The sequence below is a fragment of the Mastigoproctus giganteus genome, chromosome 6 (assembly GCF_048544385.1).
Source record: "Mastigoproctus giganteus isolate SK-2022 chromosome 6, ASM4854438v1, whole genome shotgun sequence".
Taxonomy (NCBI): Eukaryota; Metazoa; Arthropoda; class Arachnida; order Uropygi; family Thelyphonidae; genus Mastigoproctus; species Mastigoproctus giganteus.
This window is the reverse complement of record NC_143580.1, coordinates 77,816,500-77,838,872: the sequence shown is the minus strand read 5'-3', so window position 1 is coordinate 77,838,872 and position 22,373 is coordinate 77,816,500. Positions and strand designations below refer to the sequence as shown.

The following is a 22,373-nucleotide window of genomic DNA, read 5'->3' as shown; positions in this document are numbered from 1 at the left end:
AGTCAGATATGAAATTCTCTGAGAAATGCAGACATAATTCCAGGACAGCTCATGGAGTTTTGTCAATGATATATAGAAACTTTACTAGCAGGAATAAGGAGGTGATTATCCCTTTGTACAAGACCACGATTAGGCTGCATCTTGAGTATTGTATATAGATCTGGAGGCCTCCTTTAGGAAGGATCCAGATCTGCTGGAATGAGTGCAGAGAAGGGCAACCAGATTGGTGAAGGGAATAAAAAGATGCTCCTACCTAGAAGGGCTTCTGTTCTGCAATTGCAGTGTTTGGAACCTAGGCACCTGTGGGGTGATCTGATTGAGGTGTTTAAGGCCTTGGATGGATTGAGTAAGCTGGATGTGAATGGCATTCTTCCTCTTGCTGTGACTACACACATGAGGGGTCATAAATTTTAGTTGAGGAAGGATGGTTAAAGGACAGATGTGCAGAAGTTTGCCTTCAGCCAGCATGTGGTTGATTGCTGGAAAAGGCTTCCATCCGCTGGACGGAAGCCTTTTCCAGCCTTTTCCAATGGATGGTTTGAATAAATTAAAGGAAAAAGTAGACATTCTTAGAGGCTATGGATGGGTGAAGTGTATAGTTTTTTTTTTTTTTTTTTTTTGGCTGGTGCTATATAAGCTTGCTTGACATTAGGTAGATTTATTTAATAAAGTGGCCACTGAGATTAGATTAGAAGTAATAATCACTGTGTGCATAATCTTCAGTTAATTAGGAAGACAGGAACAGAGATATCAAAGACAGAAGACATAAGAAAAATAATTTTTTTTAATCATCTATTGCTATTATCAAATTTACTAGTACAATGCATTTTAACATTCACCTCAAATAGGACACTTCATATTAAGGATTTTGGCATGTAGCTACTAACACATGGTGTTTCTTCCAAAAGCCAACAAATGTGGATTGGTAATGATTGAACCTCTCTCTCTCTCTCTCTCTCTCTCTCTCTTTCTCTGCTACTACACAATTATTTAGACATATATATACCTGAGGTTTGTGGTGTCTAACTATAAGAATAAATTCTGATACACTACACAGTAGTATTTAAAACTTCTTCTAAAGAATTTAACTTTATATTTATATACATATAATCAAACCCCACACTTTACTACTTGTTTTCTGTGATACCTCTTTACTGTACTTCTTTGGAATTAAAAGAAAGTTAAATATTGACTCTTTCAACTTACATTAAAGCATGACAGTATGCTGAGATCCACGAAAACTCTCTCTATGAAAATTAAGCTAACACGTGTTAATTTATGCCTTTTGGCAGTGTCCACTGCTTAACTGTTTTTCGGTGATGTAATTTTTCTTGGTATGGCGAACTGGTGGGTAATACAGCAACATGCTTATGTTTACTTTCAGTCTTTGTATTTGGGAGAAGAGAGCTGTCCAGAGTGGCTGCACTGTTTAATTCACATCTAGTACCAGCATCAGGGGTGCCAGTTCTCATCGAATCCTTGAAAATATACAATTTTTTTTAACTTTCAGGGAACTGATATATTAAATGTGTTGAAGATCCAACTAATATACAATATGGTAATAATAACATATATCAATATTTTTAATGCATCACTGATTTTTTGTATAAACTGTTATAAATTAAATTTTAATCTTTCTATATGCTGACAGAGTTTTCTTGATTCTAATTTATGCTTTTCTTAGGAGTTTTATAGTTCTGTTAACTAAAAATTAAGAAGCAGTTTTTCCAAATGACAAAACATAACATTTGTTTCAAGTCATTTGAAAAATGGTGAAATTAAAAACTTATTTACTCTTTGCTCCTCTAATGATATTCTGTCAAGGAAGTGTATGGAGACCACTTCTAATATTTTCAGTGAAGATCAAAAAAAAAAATTGTCAACATCAAAAATGTGAGTCTATGATTACCTTTACATCAGTGCTATTTGTAAGTTCTAGCTTATTTTCTTTATAAAGGTCTGGCTGATATTTGCAACAATAAAAGGCATCATTCCTGCAGAATATCATAAATCAGCATGAAAATTTACTCATATAATGAAATTTTTCATATTTCAAATAACAAGATGAAGTTGTGAAACATATCAAGTAAAAAGATGAAGGGAGAAATCCTATTCACCAGTTAACTTCTAGACGTTTGTAATTATCAATTTCATCCTTTTGTTATATCAATGAGTTCTGTAATTTTCAGATTCTGTTTGTTCCCCTCCCAGCTTTCGCCTAACTTTTCACATATATATTGCATAGGCTTGCCGGTCCACTTAAAAGTCAGAATGAAAGAGTGTACGAAAAGTTGGTACAGGTCGACTGTCACTAATCCAGCAGCGGTGGGACCTGTGGGGTGCCGGATTAGTGAGTTTGCTGGATCACCGGTGGTTAGATTAGCACAGAGTTTACTCAACAGCTAACCACCTCATCCTACCTTTAACATATTGACTGCCAAGCTAGTTTAAGAAAAAAATTCTCCAGGGGCCAAAAAATATTTAGAAAATTATTAAAATTACTAAAAATTCAGAAAATTACTAAAATAAGAGGAAACTGCTGGAATTTACAATTTAAGCACAGTTAAACTTCTCACAGACATACTGTTGTCGAGTTTTTTCAGAAGTTCAACTTTATCTGTTATGAACCACAGAGTAGTAACTACTCTGTGTTATGAACAATGTACGGTGTTTGCGCTTTACACCATGAGAGGTGTAAAGTGCAAACACCATTATAAACAGGTTATAATAATAAACGGAGAAAAACAAGTGGGAATGGCTTGCGAATGTTTACAAGTTCGTGCCAACAGCTGATGCTGCAACCAACGCCATGCCACCAAAACAGTAGCTACAGGTCGGTGTGCCGACACAGGAAATTTGAAATTATGTCTGAATTAGCAGTGGAACCAGATTAGCGATGGTCGACCTGTATGGAGATAGTATAAAGAGAGCACTGGAAGGAAGAGTAGAGGATGAACATTGTAACTATTGAGAAATGTTTAGAATGTGATTATGGAGTAATAGTATTAGTTTATGAGCAAGCTTTCCTGCATGCAGTGCATAAGTATTTCTGTTATCACACTCAGGTATTTAGTTGTATGCCCATACAGTGTGACCACCCTATATATTTGTTTTGGTGGTTCAAATGTGCTGTATCTGAAGTTTCAAATGAGAGGATTTCACCATTATTGTTAGATATTGTCTTATTTTTAAGCACAAGTTGCTGGCAGAAGAAGACTAAGGGTTTATACAATAGTATTGGCAAATGATGGAAGGAAGCAAGCGTATACAGCATCAACCAAAAAAAAAAATAAAAATAAAAAAATAAATAAATAAATAAAAAGAAACACTTCCCACATCACCTGTCAACAGACTCTAATAATCTGTTTAATTCCTCCTTCAATTTATTCAAACTACCCACTTTCATTACACCAGATGGAAGTTTGTTCCAACAACCAACTACCTTCTGGCTGAAAACAAATTTCTCACATCTGTCCTGCACCCATTCTTACTAAATTTAAATTTATGTCCTTTATGCATGAACAAAGCAAGAGGAAGGATGCTATATTGATAGCATCTTCCCTCTCTCTTACTCAATCCATTCAAAGCCTTAATCACCTCAATCAAATCTCCTCACAAGTGGCTAATTTCCAGATATTGCAATTTGCAGAACTGAAGTCTTTCTTGGTAAGAGTATGCTTTTGTTCTCTTGACTAATGTGATTGCTCTTCTCTGCACCATTACAACAGACCCACATCCCTCCTAAATTGAGACTGCCAGACCTGTATGCAGTACTCAAGATGGGGCCTTAACATTCCTTAAACAGCAGAATAATTACCTCCTTATCACTGCTAGCAAATATTTCTGCATATCACTGAGAAAATCCACAGAGCTGTCCTAGCACCCCATCTGAACTGCTCAGAGAACTTCACTGTCTGACTGCGCAGTTACCCCCAGCTCTTTTGTTTTCTTTACTACTTGAGGGTGGTACCACATAGTTGGTATATTATTCTGGGATCACTGCTACCCACATGCAATACCTTTCATCTGTAATTGCCTTAAATCTCAAATGCCATTTCTCATTCAGTCTATCTAAGTTTTCTAAGCCTTGTTGCAAAAGCATGCTTTGATTCCTGTCATTAACTACTGTGCTAACCTTTGTATCATCTGAAAACTTGGATAATAAGTTTGATATGACTTCATCAATATTAATAGTAATAGTGACATGAACTGACCGGGCTAGCCGGGTGGGTAAAGTGCCTGCTGGCAACCCAAAGGTCGCGGGTTCGATTCCCGCTTCGGGCTTGGATCAAAGTACTGCAAAAACCGTGGGAGGTGCATTATGGCCACAGAAGTCTATGCGCCAACAACTACCAAAAAAAAAAAAAAAAATAAATAAAAAAATAGTGACATGTGATACAAGAAAGCAAGCGTAAGAGCTTATCAGCCAAAAAAAAAAAAGAAAAACAATTTCACACATTCACTCCCTCTAGAAGTTTGTCCAGTTCCTCCTTGAATTTATTTAAGCTATCAACCTCCACAACAAAAGATGGAAGTTTGTTCCAGCAATTAACCACCAGCTGGCTAAAGACAAATTTCTGCACATTCATTCAACAAATTGTTCCTCAATTTGAATTTATGCTCCCTCAGGTTTGTAATCTGAGCAAGCAGAAAAATCCCATCAGAATTCAGTGTGTTCAACCCCTTTGAGGCCTTATACATCTCAATCAGATCACCTTGCAGGTGCCTAGTTTCCAGTCACTGCAATTTGCTGAACTTAACCGTTTCTTGGTAAGAGGACCTTTCATTCCCCTCGCCAATCTTGTTGTCCTTCTCTATACACGCTCAAGTAACTGTACATCCTTCCTAAAATGAGACCTCCAGACCTGTACGCAGTACTCAAGGCATAACTTGACCGTTGCCTTATACAAAGGGATAATCACCTTCTTTTCCCTACTAGCAAAATTCCTGTATATCATTGACAATTCCCCATGACCTGCTCTGGCAGTCTGTCTCCAGACATGTATGCAGTACTCAAGACATGGCCTGACCATTGCCTTATACAAAGGGATAATCACCTTCTTTTCCCTACTAGCAAAATTCCTGTATATCACTGACAATACCCCATGACCTGCTCTGGCAGTCTGTCTGCACTGCTCGGAAAACTTCACATCTGACTGTGCAATTACCCCAAGGTCTCTTTCATTCTTCACTACCCCGAATGTAACACCACATAGTTGGTACATTTCTCTGAGGTTACTGCTACCCATATGCAGTACTTTGCATTCTATCTGAGAATGTTCATCTACAGTCAAACCATTGATATCAAGTGGACAAATCTGATTCATCCCCTTCCTTTTAGAGTTTATATAAGTAAAGAAGTCTTTACTTAATATCAATGGGTTGACTGTAGATGATCATTCTCAGATAGCTGCCAAACTAAATGAGTATTTTGCATCTACATTCACACACGAGGAGTTATTCAAGGAGAAGGTCAGATGTTTATCAAACTGTAACAGGGAGTTAAATTATTTTGTAATAACTGAGAGCAAAGTGGAGGAGAAATTGTTGAAGTTAAACACAAGGAAGGCACCTGGGGGATGCAATCTATCCAGTTATATCAAAGGAGGCAGCAAAGGAGGTAAGCAAACCCTTAGCCCTAATTATGAGAGTAGCCTTGGATTTAGGGGAAGTCCCCACGGACTGGAGATGTGAAAATGTATCTCCAATTCACAAAGGGGGGGGGGATCAAAGAGTGACACAAGTAATTACAGAGCTGTTAGTTTGGCTTTTGTTCCAGGGAAAATAATGGAGTTACTGGTTAAAGAAGCATTGCAGGATCACTTAGACAAGACTGCATCAATAATTCAGACAGAGCATGGGTTTGTCAAGGGAAAGTCTTGTCTGACCAATTTGATTGGATACTATGATGTGGTCATAAAGGAACTGGATGCAAAAAATAATTTTTATAATATATACTTGGATTTCAGGAAAGCTTTTAATACTGTTGCACATGGAAGACTACTGTACAAACTGGAGAAGTATGGCATTAAGGGCAAGTTGCTACAATGGATAAAAGGATGGGAGAAGACAGAGAGGAGTGGTAATCAATAAACACTGCTCTTTGTGGACTAATGTTATTAGTGGAGTCCCTCAGGTTTCTGTGTTGGGCCCATTGTTGTTTTGTGTATATTTATCAATGATATTGATGAAGGCATCATCATCATCAGCCATTTTCAATCCACTGCAGGATGAAGGCCTCTCCAGCAACTTTCCAGTTCCTTCTGTTTTCAGCACTGGCCATCCATTTACTACTCAAAAACTCATGAATTTCATCTATCCATCTCCGCCTTTGTCTTCCAGGTTTTCTTCTAGCTCCTCTTGGGTACCATTCTGTTATTTTCTTAGTCCATCTGTCATCATGTCTTCGAGCTATGTGTCCTGCCCAAGACCATTTTAGTTCTTTAGTTTTGATAAGAATGTCCTTTACTTGAGTTTGCTGCCTAATCCATGTGTTTCTCTTCTTATCTAACAGTCTGATTCCCAATATAATTCGTTCCATTCTTCGCTGTGTAGTTCTTAGCTTCTCTTCCATTCTTTTGGTGAGTGCCCAAGTTTCACTTCCATAAGTCATGGTGGGGAGTATACATTGATTCATTATTTTACGTTTCAGACAAACTGGGATATTGCTCTTCAGTATGTGACTAAATTTCCTGAATGCTATCCATCCAAAATTTATTCTTCTCTTGACTTCCAGCCATTTATCATTATTACAGCTAAGAACTTGTCCCAGATAAGTATATGACTCCACCTTTTCAATTACTGCTCCTTCAATCATTATTTCCCTTTCCGTGGCATACTTGTTCATCATTACTTTTGTTTTAGCCATATTCATCTTTAGTCCAAAATCCTTACTAACTGTGCATAACTGATTAAGATTTTCCTCTAATTCTTTGGGATCGTGGCTTATGACCACAATGTCATCTGCAAATCGTAAATGGTTTAGGTACTCTCCGTTCACATTGACTCCTTTCTGCGACCAGTCTAATCTTCTGAAAGCTTGCTCAAGGGCAGCAGTAAACAGCTTCGGAGATATTGTGTCTCCTTGTCGAACTCCTTTCTCGATTTTAAATTTGCTACTGTCTTTGTCTAGTCTAATAAAGGATGTAGCACTCTCATATATTTTCTTCAAAATCATAATATATGGAGTATCTATGCCTTGTCTTTCCAGTGCCCGAAACATTGCCTTATGCTGTATGGAGTCAAATGCCTTTTCATAATCCACAAATGCCAGGCATAATGGTGTTTTATATTCATTTGCTTTCTCCATTAGCTGTGATATTACGTGAAGGTGATCCATAGTTGAGAATCCTGTCCTAAAGCCAGCTTGCTCTTTCGGTTGATTCTCATCAAGTATTCTTTCTAATCTGTTAGTAATGACCCTTGTGAACAACTTGTAGATATGGGATAACAAGCTAATTGGTCTATAATTTCCAATTTTTGATTTATCTCCTTTCTTATGCAGCAAAACTATGATTGCATTATTCCACTGCTTAGGCATCACACCTTTTCTAATGCACTTTGTGAAGAGCCTTGCCAGTTTTTGTGTTATGTCTCTTCCTCCCAATTTTAACAACTCTACAGTAACTTCATCTTCCCCCGGGGCTTTCCGATTCTTCATTTTCTTCAATGCATGTTCTACCTCATCAGGAAGAATATCGGGTATGTCGTACGTGTTGCTACTTTGCAATCCATCTTCCCCACTGCTGGTATCATTCCCTCGCTCCTTGTATAATTCTCTATAGTAGTCTTCTGCTATTTGAATTATGCCTTCTCTGCTGTTTATAAGTACACCATCGCTATTCTTCAGTTTCAGTATCATTTGTCTTGCTGTATTACTGCTAATGGCTGCTGATTTAAATCCTTTGTTTTCCCTTAATGCTTGTTCTACTTTTCTTGTGTTAAATCTTCTTATGTCCTCTCTGAGTCTCTTTCTAATGGCTTTGCATAACTCAGTATACTCAATTTTCTCCCTGTCAGTGTTTTTCTTGCTCTTCATTTGTCGTCTTTGGTTCATCATGACAAGTGTTTCTTGGCTAATTTTTTCTTCTTTGGATTTCTGTTTCCCTATAGGTTTCTTGGGCTTTATCACTTTCAGAAAGTTGTAATATTCCTCGTCGATATCTTGGTCCTGAGCAGTCTGCAGAAGCTCAAACTTGTTCTTAAGTTCCAGTACATACTGCTTTTTCTCCTCCTCTGCTATTTCAAAGACCTTTGTATTATTTACTCGGGTCAGTTTTTTCCTTTCCTTTCCTACATCTATATCAAGTGTACATCTTACCATTCTGTGATCACTTCCAACATTTACCTTATTCAGGACGGTAACATCATTCACAATATATCTTCTGTTAGTGAGGATGAAGTCGATTTCATTAGTTGTTAATCCATTTGGACTCTTCCATGTCCACTTTCTGTTCACCCTTTTCTTGAAAAAAGTGTTCATTACTGACATTCCTTGAGATTCTGCAAATTCCACAAGTCTTTCACCTCTTTTATTTCTTTCACCAATTCCAAAATTTCCTATAGTTCCTCTTTCTGCGCTGTTTTGCCTTTTTCCAACCTTAGCATTGAAGTCCCCCATAATAATAGTGTAGTGGGTTTTCTGCTCATCTAGAAGACTCTCAATTTCAGTGTACATTTCTTCAACCTCTTCATCATCATGGCTCGATGTTGGTGCATAAATCATAATCTTTAGCTTGTACCTCTTAGAAATCTTGAGTATTAGTCTTGACACCCTTGGTGATGTACTTTTGAATTCCAAAATGTTGTTTTTAAAATCTTTATGGACCAGAAACCCAACTCCACCTTCACTCCTTTCACTGTGTCCATTGGTGTACAACAGATTTCCACTTGATAAACTTATAAGTGATTCATTTCTTCTTCTTGTTTCAGCCAAACCGATGATATTCCAATTCACATTTTCTAATTCCTTTTCCAGCTCTAATATCCTGTCTTCACCGATGAGTGATCGTACGTTATAACAGGCCAAGTTCAATTTCCGTGCATGGCAGCCTGGTCGTACCCAGAGATTCTTAGCACCCTCTGCTTCCACTCTGATCCTCTCGCTGCCGTAAGAGGGAGAGTGAAAGCTGCTGGGGACTGAGGGCCATTTGTATTGTTGTGCTCTCATTGCTGGAGGGTTTGGTCTTTTCCTCTTCACGCTGACCAGGCGTCTTGAAGAGAACCACTTTACACGTTCGTTGCCACCTAAGTGACGTAACAGGGCTTACCATCGAGAAGGTGTGCATGAGTGGATTTTAGGGAGGCAGGCCAACCGGACTTCTCCTAAATCTTCTGTAATAGAGAGATATTGGATCCATCAGTGTTTTAGGCTGAGTGTCTGATAACACACAGGATACCTGTTCCCCTCTAAGCCCCGATGAAGGCATATCAAGCTTAATGTCAAAGTTTGAAGATGATACAAAGGTTGGCAGGGTTGTTAATAACAGTGATGACAGTATGCTGCTGCAACAGGAGCTGGAAAAGTTGGGAAGATGGGCTGAGAATTTCCAACTGAAGTTTAACACTGACAAATGCAAGGTACTGCATATGGGTAGCAATAACCCCAGAGAAATGTACCAACTGGGTGGTGTTACACTCAGAATAGTGGAGAGACCTGGGGTTATTTTTGCAATCAGATATGAAGTTTTCTGAACAGTGCAGACAGGCTGCCAGAGTAGGTCAGAGGGTCTTGTCAATGATATACAGGAATTTTGCTAGTAGGGATAAGAAGGTGATTATCCCATTGTATAAGGGAATGGCCAGGCCACACCTTGAGTACTGCATACAGGTCTGGAACCCTCATTTTAGGAAAGATGTAGAGTTGCTGGAATGAGTACAGGGAAGTGCAACAAGACTGGTGAGGTGAACAAAGGAGTGCTCTTACAAAGAAAGGTTAAGTTCTGCAAGCCGACCGGGCTAGCCGAGTGGGTAAAGTACCTGCCCGGCAACCCAAAGGTCGCGGGTTCGATTCCCGCCTCGGGCTTGGATCAAAGTACTGCAAAAACCTTGGGAGGTGCAATATGGCCACAGAAGCCGATGCGCCAACAACTACCAAATCAAAAAAAAAAAAAAAAAAAAAAAAAAAAATTCTGCAAATTGCAGCACCTGGAGACTAGGCTCCCGCAGGGTGATTTGGTTGAGGTATATAAAGCCTTGAATGGATTGAGCAGGATCAATGCTGATAGAATTCTTCCTCTTGCTGAAATTACAAACCCCGAGGGGGTATAAACTGAAATTGAGGAAAGACAGTTGTCAAATAGCTGTGCGGAAATTTGCCATTAGCCAGCGGTTATTTCACTGCTGGAACAAACTTCCATCTATCGTTGTAGAAGTTGATAGCTTAAATAAATTCAAGGAAGAAATGGACAAACGTTTGGAGCAAATCGATCGGTGAAATGGGAAGGTTTTTTTTAGGCTGATGCTGTATAAGCTTGCTTTCTTGCATTATATGAATCTACTAATGCTTTTTACTGGAATAAATTGCCTCCACGGGGTGGTTTAGGCTGACAGCTTGGAAGCGTTCAAATAGGTAGTTCATTTTATTTTATTCTAAGTTTATTATTATTATTATTATTTTTTTTTTTAGTTATTTACAGTCTTTATTTATTTTTGGCTGGTGCAGCAGAAGTCTAGAGCTTCCTTGCACCACATAGCTAATATACTTAGTTAAGACTATGCCTCATAAGTAAGAAAGAATGAATGCTGCTGCCACTGTTCAATGTTAACTGCATCACTATGAGAACGATATAAACACTATTTAATGTTCTTTATGTAATTCTGCAGGAGCAAAATTAATTAGAAGTGTTTTTATTAAGGCTGTAAAACTCCATAACAACATCGAATGTGTTTGTGTTTATAACAACACAAACACATTCGATGATGGGATAACCAGTGCAATTTTATGGTGTAGTATATACTACAAAATATACTACGTAAAGTAACATCATAGCATAGGTTTTTTTTGTACTTTCTTGCATCATCTGGGAATAGTGTAGTGTTGTCATTGTATTTATATATTTCTTAGTTTAGTATGGTATTTTTGAATTAAATTTAAGATAAAATCATGTAGTGCAGGAAAGCAAAGAGTTCAAAGTAGTGGGAATGCTTTGACTGAGTGAAGAATTGAAGAGTGTAGTTCTCCAAAAAATCAGGACTTTATAACATGCATTAATTGTTTCCTGTTTCCAAAGAATTCTATAGTGAGGCATGATAGGGCCAAAGGAGATGCTTTCATGTGTTTTCACTGCAAATAGTGTGAGGAGATTAAGTGTAAATTCAGCATTTCAATGGGTGAATATCAGAGCTTGAAGAATATGGTTGATGCCATTGAAGGAATTAAAAAGAAGAACCCATCAAGCACTTGGCTGCTCAGCTCAATGCTAGAGCCTACACTCATACATTAGCATTAGTTGAGGCATATGATGCAAGAAAGCAAGCTTATACACATCAGCCAAAAAAAAAACCCTTTCCATTTCACCCATCCAGTTACTCCAAATGTTTGCCTGGCTCAGCCTTAAATTTATTTAAGTTTATTTAAGCTATCAAACAAGACAATGGATATCCAAAGAATCACAGGAAGCAGTTATTATCAGTGATGCTATTGTCAGTGAAATGGTAAATATATTGTATAAAGAAGGCAGATGGAATAGAACCAAGTTATCTTTGCCAAAGGGAAAAGCTGATAATGCTGCAGAAACAATTATTATGTTTTATGGGCACAAAAAGTACTAATGACATTAAGAATAAGCAATCTGAGGATTTACTTGACAGGTATAGGGCAATATTTATAAAAAGCCGCAAGCTAAAATTGAAACTGAAAGTGTCTGAAATTTTGCTCAGTGAAAGGAGGGAGTGCATGATGAGAGTCTTATTAATCAATTTGACTGTGGAGAGATTGTGCAGGCTTGCAGGGTTCTTGCCATGGTTGGTGCTTATTAAGAGCCAAACAGGAGAGAATATTTTTACAAGGAAAATGCAGAGACTAATAGTTTAGCAGCAACCACAAGCAGAGGTGAAACTGATTCCTGTGCTTCTTCTACTGATACATGCCGCAGCATGAAAAACAGGGTATTGGGGATTTCAAGGTCTGCTAGGATTCCTCACGGAAGAAGTAAATATATGGACTATGTACGGGTTACTAAGAGCAAAATAGGTGCACATAATACCAGGAATATAGTAAATCAATTGATGAATTTGAAGTACTTATTAAGTCTCTTATTTAAATACAGTGTGTTTAGAAAGACATGCATGTGTAGATATATGTAGCTTTGTTATAGTGGTTCCAAAGGATTCCTCCTCAATGTCCATGTGTTCAACATCAGTCTCGACTTCTAAAATTCCCTTCTCTTTTGCTTTAACTTTTGCCCTTATCACTTTTGATTATCTTAACCATGGTGTTTCTACTTTTTCTGGGATTTCTTTTTTTTTTAACTAAACATCAAAACATGTTTCCACCTTCCTAATACTGGTTATTCATATACTAAATACCTTCCTGATACTGGTTATTCATATACTAAATACCTTCCTGTACTGGTTATTCATATGTTCCTTCAAATCTTCCCAAGTTTTTATTTAGCCTATTTTGACTTCTCTTAACCCTCTTGCAAAGTTTACATTTTGAGAACTCAAAAAAGTAAACCCAAAAACAACTCTCAGTGAATTCCACAAACTGTTTTTGTGTGATGAAGGTGAACAAATTCTTGGGCTTCAAAAAAGTGAACAATGTATATTTATTTAAAAATATATGTAATAAACTATAAACATTTTGATATCAATTCCTATCTTTCTAATGCATCTTTAATTAAAGTTTAAGACTTTATATTCAGTGTATAAGTTAACTTAAAAAATTTTTGACAATTTTTTGCACTTCATAGTTTGACTTATATGCTGGAATACACAGTAAACTATCCAAGTGGGTGGTAGATGACTTTCATCAACCGGTGAAATACCACCACTTTGCTTACTGGAGGCTTGAAGTGGTGAAACCAATGTTTAGTCTCTAGAGCAAAGTTTCCAGCATCCCCCTCCCCCCATCAACCCATGCTTCTCCTTCAACCCATGCACGGTACTAAGTACTATAGGTTTTGATACCTTTCGTGTTTTGGGTTTTCATAAAAAAAAAAAAAAAAGTGAACAAAAACTTACAAATTTCCATGAAATAAAATCAAACTAGAAAACTAGACTGAATAAAACAAATTAGTGTTTGAATTAGATGTAAAAAGAGAGATGTGACGACAAAAAAAACAATCTTTTGCACACTGTTGTTTCAAGCATGCACATCCACACACACCAAAATCTCTGTATAAGACCTTACACACTTCCTGTACAGGTGTGTGCTGCACCTTCCCATTCTAAATGATCGTGCATTTTAGCTACACAAGAATGCACACATGCATCTGTGCAAACACAAAGAAGCAGTCCTGTAGGATATCAGGATGTCATACACATATAACATACTCAGGCCTAACAGCCAAGCGGTTATTGGAAAGAGTGTAGTAGCATGCGCTGTTTGAGCAACAATAGTTCTTATTATTGTGGATTATTGAATGATGAAATAATCCACAATAATAATAATGAATCCAGAGTGCACAGGCCTCTTTAATCATAATAATAGTTCTGTGTTTAGCAACTGTATTTAGCAGTTCAAGCTGGCATGAACTGCTAAATACATTGTATTCAAAATTTACTGTAAATTTCTCTGACTTGGTGGTCATCTCTGGAATAGAAACAAGAACTCCCCCCCCCCAAACTCTCCACCCACCTCCTATTCACTAACATCCCTATACAAAATGCAAATTTTTATTCATTCAGTTGTTTATATCAAGAAATGGAGCAGTGAGTAAATAAACAGCATGTATTTTTACTAGCAAGGTAAAACTTTTTTTGAAGTACTTGGAAAGAAAAAAAAAAAAAAAAAAAAAAAAAACGCAGTGAGAGAGAGAGAGAGAGAGAGAGAGAATACCTGATGAATTTTAATCTTCATTTTCTGTTGAAACTTGCTGTATAAAACACAATTAAACACACAGAGTACACTGAGAATCATCTGAAACAGAAACACAACGGAATATACAACTTACAGCAAACAAATCTCATATATAGCAACTTTTTAAAAATATTTTAATTATGCCATATATTATTTCAGTCTTGTTTGCAATGCTATTTACCTGTGAAACAATTCTTTTTTTAACCTCATATTTCCTTGAAAAGCATTTTTAAATTCTGTTGATGGGGTGTCTTTCAGAGCATAAATTTCCTAGCATGTTATGATGGGCAGAGAGAGAGAGACTTACTCTCTCTACGTAGCATCACAATATTATTGCACAGAGAAGCATTTCAGAATAATCTATCTGTATACAGGGTGTTTCAGGAGGAATCTGCCATACTGTAAGAGCATGTTCTACGGTCCAAAATAATTAAAAAAAATTGTATATAAACATGGGTCTGGAAATGTCTCCTTTGGCTGCTAGGGTATTTAAAGTTTTGTAAAAATAAAAAAAAATGGTAAGGTTAATTAACAACACTAAAACTTGCTCTTGACAAGAAATGAAATACAATAGAACGTCAGTTATCCGGAATTATTGTTGTCAGACATCTTCTGGAAAGCCAAATTTTCTGGATAATCGAATGTAAGGTAAGATTAAATAAATTTAATCTTATCTTACAATTAAATTAAATAATTAAGATTAATTAAATAAAAAAAATATATAAACTAGTCTCAGAAAAGAGAAACATCCATCCAGACATTTTTGTACAAAACAGGAAAATTAGAAAGATTTTTAAATGCTCTAGGTTTTTTCAACTTTCCGATAACAAGCACAGTCAATCTGTGCATCCCAGTAGCATTTGCACAATAGCAATTGTAACTCACTCTTTTCTCATCTTAAAACCTGGTGCAGGCATTTCTCTTTTAGTGGCTAGGGTTTTTCTCGGTAATGCTTTCTATAATAAGCCCATCTCATCAACATTATGTTTTCTTTCTCATAATTTGCTATAACTGAAGCAAACTTAATTTTAAGGACACTGCTGCCGATTCATCTGCAGAAAGTTTCTCGCCTTGAATATCTAGTTCACATATACCGTGTCTCAGTTTAAAATTTTTCAGCCAAAGTTCATTGTTTCCAGCCAACCCGTGCTTGCCTTAAAATCTTCATTACCTCTTAATTTTCAATTAAAATCCAATGCTTTTTTACACAACATTGGGCCAGACACTGGTTCACTTAAACCTTGCTTCTGAAGAAACCACAAATAAAGTGCCACTCTCTAAAGCAGCATTTTCAGGTTTCAACATCGTATTTTTCCTACTACATCCTCCTCTACTATACATAATCACCATAAATTCTGTTATAGCATTGCAATTTTTCTTGATGTTGTAAATTGTTGAAGTCCCCACATTAATTGTTATTTGTTGTTATCTGGTTTTCAGGAGCATTAGCAACTAAGGCCATATTGCTTCGGAGATATGCGGTGGTCATTCCCTGACCTTTCCGCATCCTCCGTATTTGGTAGTCACGGGCTCGAATCCCCACATCAAACTCTTTGGAAAGATTTCCTAAATTTTCACCATTTCTAATTCTATTAATAATTTCTGTTTTTTTGTTGCAATGTTAAAACTATGCGTTTTCTTTTCGTTCACATCTGTTCCGTAAAAAATTGAGAAAAATAATAAATCACACAGTTTTGGGCCAATATTATTCTTACCGAATCTGGAGTTAAACTAAACTGAAATTCACTCATTGTGTCTGAGAAAACCCAGTAGTCTCTGTGATATTTTTCTAAAGAACATTTCTGAAGATCACAGAATTCTAGAGGTCACAACCATAAAACAATAAAAACAATTTGCAGTTTCCAGTTTATTGGGATTTTTTGTTTGCACAATCTGTTATAAATGGGTAGTAAATTCAATCTTTTGCTTAATTGAATCAAAATTAAATTTGCAAACGTGAACACTATAACCAGCACTTATTGTACTATCGTTAATAAAAAAAAAAAGAAGAAAGATCAGCCTTTCAAATTATTCCAGATAACTGATGTTCTACTGTATGTCCTTATTTAAGAATAAAATAACATTACAAAGTTAGATTAATAGTTCAAAATGTCCACCGGCAACCTCAATACACATTTCAACACAATGTTGTAGAGGTGTGGTTGCATTCTCCAACATGTTTTGAATTTGACTTACAGCACACCATCCATGATTTGCTGCAGAGGTTCATCTGGATTATCGGATTTTCACATATACACTATCACCTTCATATTTTCCCACAGAAAATAACAGAGATTTAAATCCTGAGATTGCGCTGGCCAGGAATGTGGGTTTCAGCGGTCAGTCTAATGATTAGGATACACACAATTGAGATACTCTATCACACATTGATGAAAATGGGCTCCATTGTGCTGCAGATACATCTACATCTAGGCTCATGTTGCTAAAGGAACATTGTCTAAATTTATATTTTTTATATTTATATTTAAATTTATTATTATTATTTTACTACTTTTTTTCTTTTTTTTGGATGATGCAGCATAAGCCCTAGGCTTGTCTGTACCACATGGCCATTACTAATACTAATAGGAGTGGCAACTGATGTTCCAGAAAGTTAGCATATGTATCCCCAGTGAGATGAGGTCCAATCAGCAGGTTGCCAATGATGCCACACCAGACATTTAATGAAAAATGATGTTTTAAGTCAGTTTCAATTACTTCATGAGGATTATATTCGGCGTATTCAAGTGAGTTCCTCGTATTATTCACCCCATCACGTGTGAACATTGTTTCATCGATGAACAAAACGTGTCAGCAAAGTTCATTGTTTGCAATTAGTCATTCCAAACTATATGCACTATTGAGCACCATAATCTTCTATGTGAAGATGCTGAACAGATTGAGGATGACATGGATAAAACCCTTCAGAATGTAATGTTCTCCATACTGTTATGTGCAGGATTGCTAGGCATGCAGATAACTTCCAAATACTCATTAATGGACTATGTTGTATTGTAGGCACAATGTCTTCTTGAATAGCTGGGTGGCATTTTGATTTAATAATAGTAATAGTATTTGCCATATAGTGCAAGGAAGCCACAGGCTTTTGCTGCACTGGCAAATAAAAAAAAAAAGAACAAAAAAAAAAAAAAAAGCAAATTATATGCTTTCCTTTGCCAAACTGTCAGCCTGAACTACCTGTGAGAGCAACTTGTTCCAGGCAAACAATGACTCGCTGGCTAAAAGAAAACTTCCTACAATCTTATCTAAACGTCAATTCCTGTAATTTGAATTTATGGCCCCTAGTTCTGGAATTCCACAGTAGTTCTGGAATTCCACAGTAATTCCACCTTCATTCATTTTACTAACCCCTTTTAGAGCTTTATAAACCTCAATCAGGTCACCTCTGAAGTTCTTGGTTGCCAAGCACTGTAGCCCACATAATTGGAGTCTTTCCACGTAAGTCAACTTTTTGTTGATCTCACCATTCGAGTTGCCCATCTTTGGAACTTTCAAGAAGCTCAATGTCTTTTTTCCATGAGATCTCCATACTTCAACACAGTATTCCAAATGTGGTCCTACAATTGCCTTATACAGTGGGATTATGACCTCCCCATCTCTACAGAATAACATTTGATAAATCATCGATAGGACACTATGGGCTTTCCTGGCTGCCTGGTGTCTCTGACCTTATGTGAAGTCTGTTCAAGTCATTCTGAAGGAGGCTGCTTGGCACCGATCATTAACAACTCTATCAATCTTTAGATCACCTGCAAATTTTGACATCACACTTTCTATCCCTTTGTCAACGCATTTATGTTGTTGTTGTTGTTGGGTTTTTTTGGCGCAAGAGCTACTTTGGCCATATTGCGCCTAACGCATTTATGAAAATGAGAAACAACAGTGGTCCAAAAACCAATCCTTGGGAAACCCACTCCTGACGTTACACTATTTGAAGAACATCCAACAATCACAACCCTCTGCCTTCTGCCGTACAGCAACCCAGTAATCCATCTTAGAATCTTTCCAGTAATCTCAACCTTCCAGCTTATACAGTAAGCTCTCATGAGGGACAGAGTCAAATATTTTGCTAAAATCCAAATGAACTATGTTGAAGTCGAAATTGTTCCCTACATCCAGCTCATGAGGAACCATGTCAAAATAGCCAACTAAGTTAGCTCTTGATTTTTAAGGAGTCCTTATGTGCTGTAATGTAATAACTAGATCGTATGTATAGCTTAGCTTAATTTTCAGCACTCACCTCATAGTAATCCGCTTAGCTGGTGGAGAGTTTTACCACATACATAGTGGTTATAGGATTCTAATAACTTACAGGGATTATGGGTTTAAAAACTAAGTTATGGGCTATAAAAATTTTCTTAAGAAAGGAAAGTGCATCTTCCATTCTATGGTTGCCTAATTAAATTAAATTAAATGAAGAAAAATAGAAGCTAATAGCAGTGCATGAGCGACTTTCGAAATCATCCTCAGTTAGCTATAGTGTGTGGGGGAGGGGGGGAAGAGAGCGCTTGTGTTATATACGGGTTGGGTTTCCCGAAATGCATTTCAGTGCACGTGGAAACTTAATATGTGCTAAATTCCAAATGGGGGAGAAATTGCAAACCATCGCAATCATGGACAAAAACACATATATAAAGAAAATGTTACACATCCTGTCAGATTCAACAACATACAGAGCTTGCAACATGTCTAACATTAACAAACTTAAAAATAAACTTGATGGGATCCTAAGAAGACTCAGAGCCAACAAACAAATTAATTTACATACCCTCCAGCAAATAGGCATACGCAGCAACATTCTCCCACACATTTTTGGAATAGTCAAACTCCATAAACAAGATTATCCTTTAAGACCCATCGTTTCATATAAACAGTCCACCCATGCTAACCTATCCGTATTCCTCGTCAAAATTATTTCACCTTTAATGAGATTTTCTCGGTTCAGGGTCTACAATACTGACCAGGCTACTAGTGACGGTCGTGTTCCAAGACGCTAAGTGGATTTTTCTTATTTATTGATTTGAAATTATTATTTTTCTAAAACTTTTGATTTAAATTTAGTAGTATAACATTATTTTGTGATTTTTTGATTAATTTGGTGTATTTATTCTTTACTCGGCCTTGTAAAAGTATCGGTAAGGGTTTCCACGTGTTCGTAACTACCGCTACCGTTATTAACTTTCCCGCCATTGTGATACCGTACTAGATATACCGTAGGTTATATACCGTACTAGATAACGTTAGTTGAACTTCGTTAGCAGTTAAATTGTACGTTTAAATAAATACATATAACGACTTAGATTACAAACGTAATATAATTAATAACATAACATAATTAATTAATAAATTAATAGAATCATGACTCAGACCAGAGCAGCAAAGCAAAAGGCTCAAGCTAATGGAAGTGCTGTGGCTCAGAGCAGAACTGAGGGGGGCAGTTGTCCTCTGACTCACAGCCTTATAAAATGCACTGTTTGCTTGATGTTTGCAGAGCAATCGGGTACGGGACATGATACTGCCAAGGGGGATGTCTTTGTGTGTGCGCGATGCAAGGAGTGTATCGATATCAGGCAACAACTCGGCGTTCTTTTGGGCCTATATGAGAGCTTGAAGGACAGGGTGGATGCCCTCGAAGAAACTAAATTGAGGGGCCCATCAAGCTCTCAGCTGCCCACATCAACGCCAGAGCTTGCACTTGGGCATCGCGTGACACAGAGACAACCCCCAAGGCAGAATGCGCTGGTCCCGAAGGAACTAGTAGTTGTTGGTGACTCTATTGTCAGGGAAACGGGGAACATGCTTTGTAAAAAAGATAGGTGGAACAGGACCAGGGTATGTCTGCCAGGGGCAAAGGTTGATGACGTTGTAGAGCGAATATCATCTTTTAAGGGCACAAAAGGTGATATAGTTGTACACGTTGGCACTAATAATATTAAGAGTAGGAGACCGGCAGAATTACTTAACAAGTACAGGTCACTGTTGAACAAAAGCCGAGAATTAGGGTTGAATTTGAAAGTGTCTGCAATTCTGCCCAGACACGATAGGAGGGAGTATATGATGAGAGCCTTGTCGATCAATTCGGCCCTGGAAAGATTGTGCAAGGCTCAAGGGGTAGAATTTTTTTCAGCCTGGACTGTACTTGTTAACAGGAGAGATTGCTTCTACAGGGATGGGATACACTTAAATAGAAAGGGTGCAAGAATATTTGCTGATGCTATCGAGGCAGTGTTAGGTGGGTCGGAAAACTGCTAGCTTGGGGGGAGACAAAGACCAATAGATTGAAAGTAGCCACTGGCAGAGGTGAAAGAGATTCTTGCACTGCTTCTATTAGAATGAGCAGAAGCCTGAAAAACAAGATGCATGGTATTTCAGAGACTGCTGGGAGCCATTGTGGTACAAGTAAACACATGGGTTGTGTTAGGGTAGCTAAGAATAGAAACAGGTGCAGGTATACTTGCGTGTACACCAATGCTAGGAGTTTAGTAAATAAATTTGATGAATTTGAGGTATTGCTCAAAACATCGAAGGCAGATATTGTTGGGATATCAGAGACGTGGTGTCACACAGATATAAGGGATGCGGAACTGCAATTTGGGGAGTACAACGTCTACAGAAAGGATAGACAGGATAGGAAGGGGGGAGGTGTTATGCTATTAGTTAAGAAACACATAAAAACCAAGGAAGTGAAGCCAGTCGACATCGCTGGACAGTGCAGTGTGGAGTCAGTTTGGTGTGACATAAACATTGGGAGATCAAAATTGAGAGTAGGAGTGTGCTATAGGCCTAATGACTCTGATGAGTATAATAAGGAACTGTACAGGGAAATAGAATGGGCCAGTAAATCAGAGTGTCTTATAATGGGAGATTTTAATTTCCCAGATATTGACTGGAATTTGGAGGCTGGATACTCACACACTAGCAGGGCTTTTGTGGATTTATTGGATGATTGTTTTCTACATCAGCATGTTCGGGAGGCAACTAGAGGGAGCAATACTCTTGATTTGATTATCAGCAGTGATTCTTCATGCATTAAGAATCTGCAGATAAATGAACCACTAGGTGGCAGTGATCACAGTGTGCTGAAGTGGGATTTACTCAAAGAGGTAACTACCATTAGGGGTAAAGGGAAGGGTTATTGCTTCCGTAAAGGCGACTACGATGGACTGAGACAGTATTTAAATTCTATACAGTGGGACCAACTGATGATGTTACCAACAGCAAATTCAAAATGGGAAGCATTCAAAGAACTTATCTTGGAAGCTACTAGGCTTTACATACCAACTAAGAAATATTGTTCAAGGTTTAGGCCAAAATGGATGTCAGATGAACTAATGAGGCATATGGCAGAGAAGAAAAATGCATGGGATACTTACAAATTAACACATGACACAGAAGCCTATGATAGATACAAGTTGATATGCAACCAAGTTACAAAGGAGGTTAGGCAGGCGAAGGCAGATTACGAGAAATCCTTGGCAAGGGATGCAAAGAAAAACAGCAAAGAGTTCTTTACTTATGTAAACTCTAGAAGGAGAGGGATGAATCAGATTGGTCCTCTTGATATTGATGGGTCAAGTGTTGATGATCCTGCTCAGGTAGCTAACAAACTAAATGAATATTTTGCATCGACATTCACACATGAGGAGTTATTCAGCGAGGGGAATGCCAGAGGTGTATTCAACTCTAGCAGTAAGTTACAGAATCTTGAAATAACTGGGAGTAAAGTGGAGGAGAAACTGTTGAAGATAAACACAAGAAAGGCACCCGGGGTGGATGGGATCTATCCAGTTATATTAAAGGAGGCAGCAAAGGAAGTAAGCAAACCCTTAGCCATAATTATGAGAGCTTCCTTGGACTCAGGGGAGGTACCCATAGACTGGAAATGTGCAAATGTGACCCCAATTCACAAAGGAGGATCAAAGGCTGACACAAGTAATTATAGACCTGTGAGCTTAACTTCTGTTCCAGGAAAATTAATGGAGGCACTGGTTAAAGAAGCACTGCAGGATCATTTAGACAAGACTTCAGTTATAGCTCAGACACAGCATGGTTTTGTTAAGGGGAAGTCTTGCCTGACCAACTTGATTGGATACTATGATGCAGTCACAAAAGAACTGGATGCAGGGAATAACTTTGATATTATATACTTGGATCTTAGAAAGGCTTTTGATACTGTTGCACATGGAAGACTGCTACACAAATTGGAGCAGTGTGACATTGGAGGCAAATTGCTGCTATGGATAAAGGGGTGGTTGAGGGGGAGAAGACAGAGAGTGGTAATCAATGGACACTGCTCATCGTGGACTGATGTTATTAGTGGAGTCCCTCA

General features: G+C 37.6%; 1 protein-coding gene across 1 annotated transcript in view; it reads right to left on the bottom strand.

Moving 5' to 3' along the window:
* Positions 1-764: 764 nt before the first annotated feature.
* Positions 765-22,373, bottom strand: part of LOC150084421 (phosphatidylserine synthase-like) — a 235,729-nt gene continuing 214,120 nt past the window's right edge. The window contains exons 12-13 of the mRNA XM_090375214.1: positions 14,003-14,083; positions 765-1,478 (exon numbers count right to left, since the gene is read on the bottom strand). Coding sequence (XP_090231340.1) covers positions 1,272-1,478; positions 14,003-14,083 — 288 coding nt within the window. The 3' untranslated portion in view covers positions 765-1,271. The remainder of the gene's footprint in view (positions 1,479-14,002; positions 14,084-22,373) is intronic.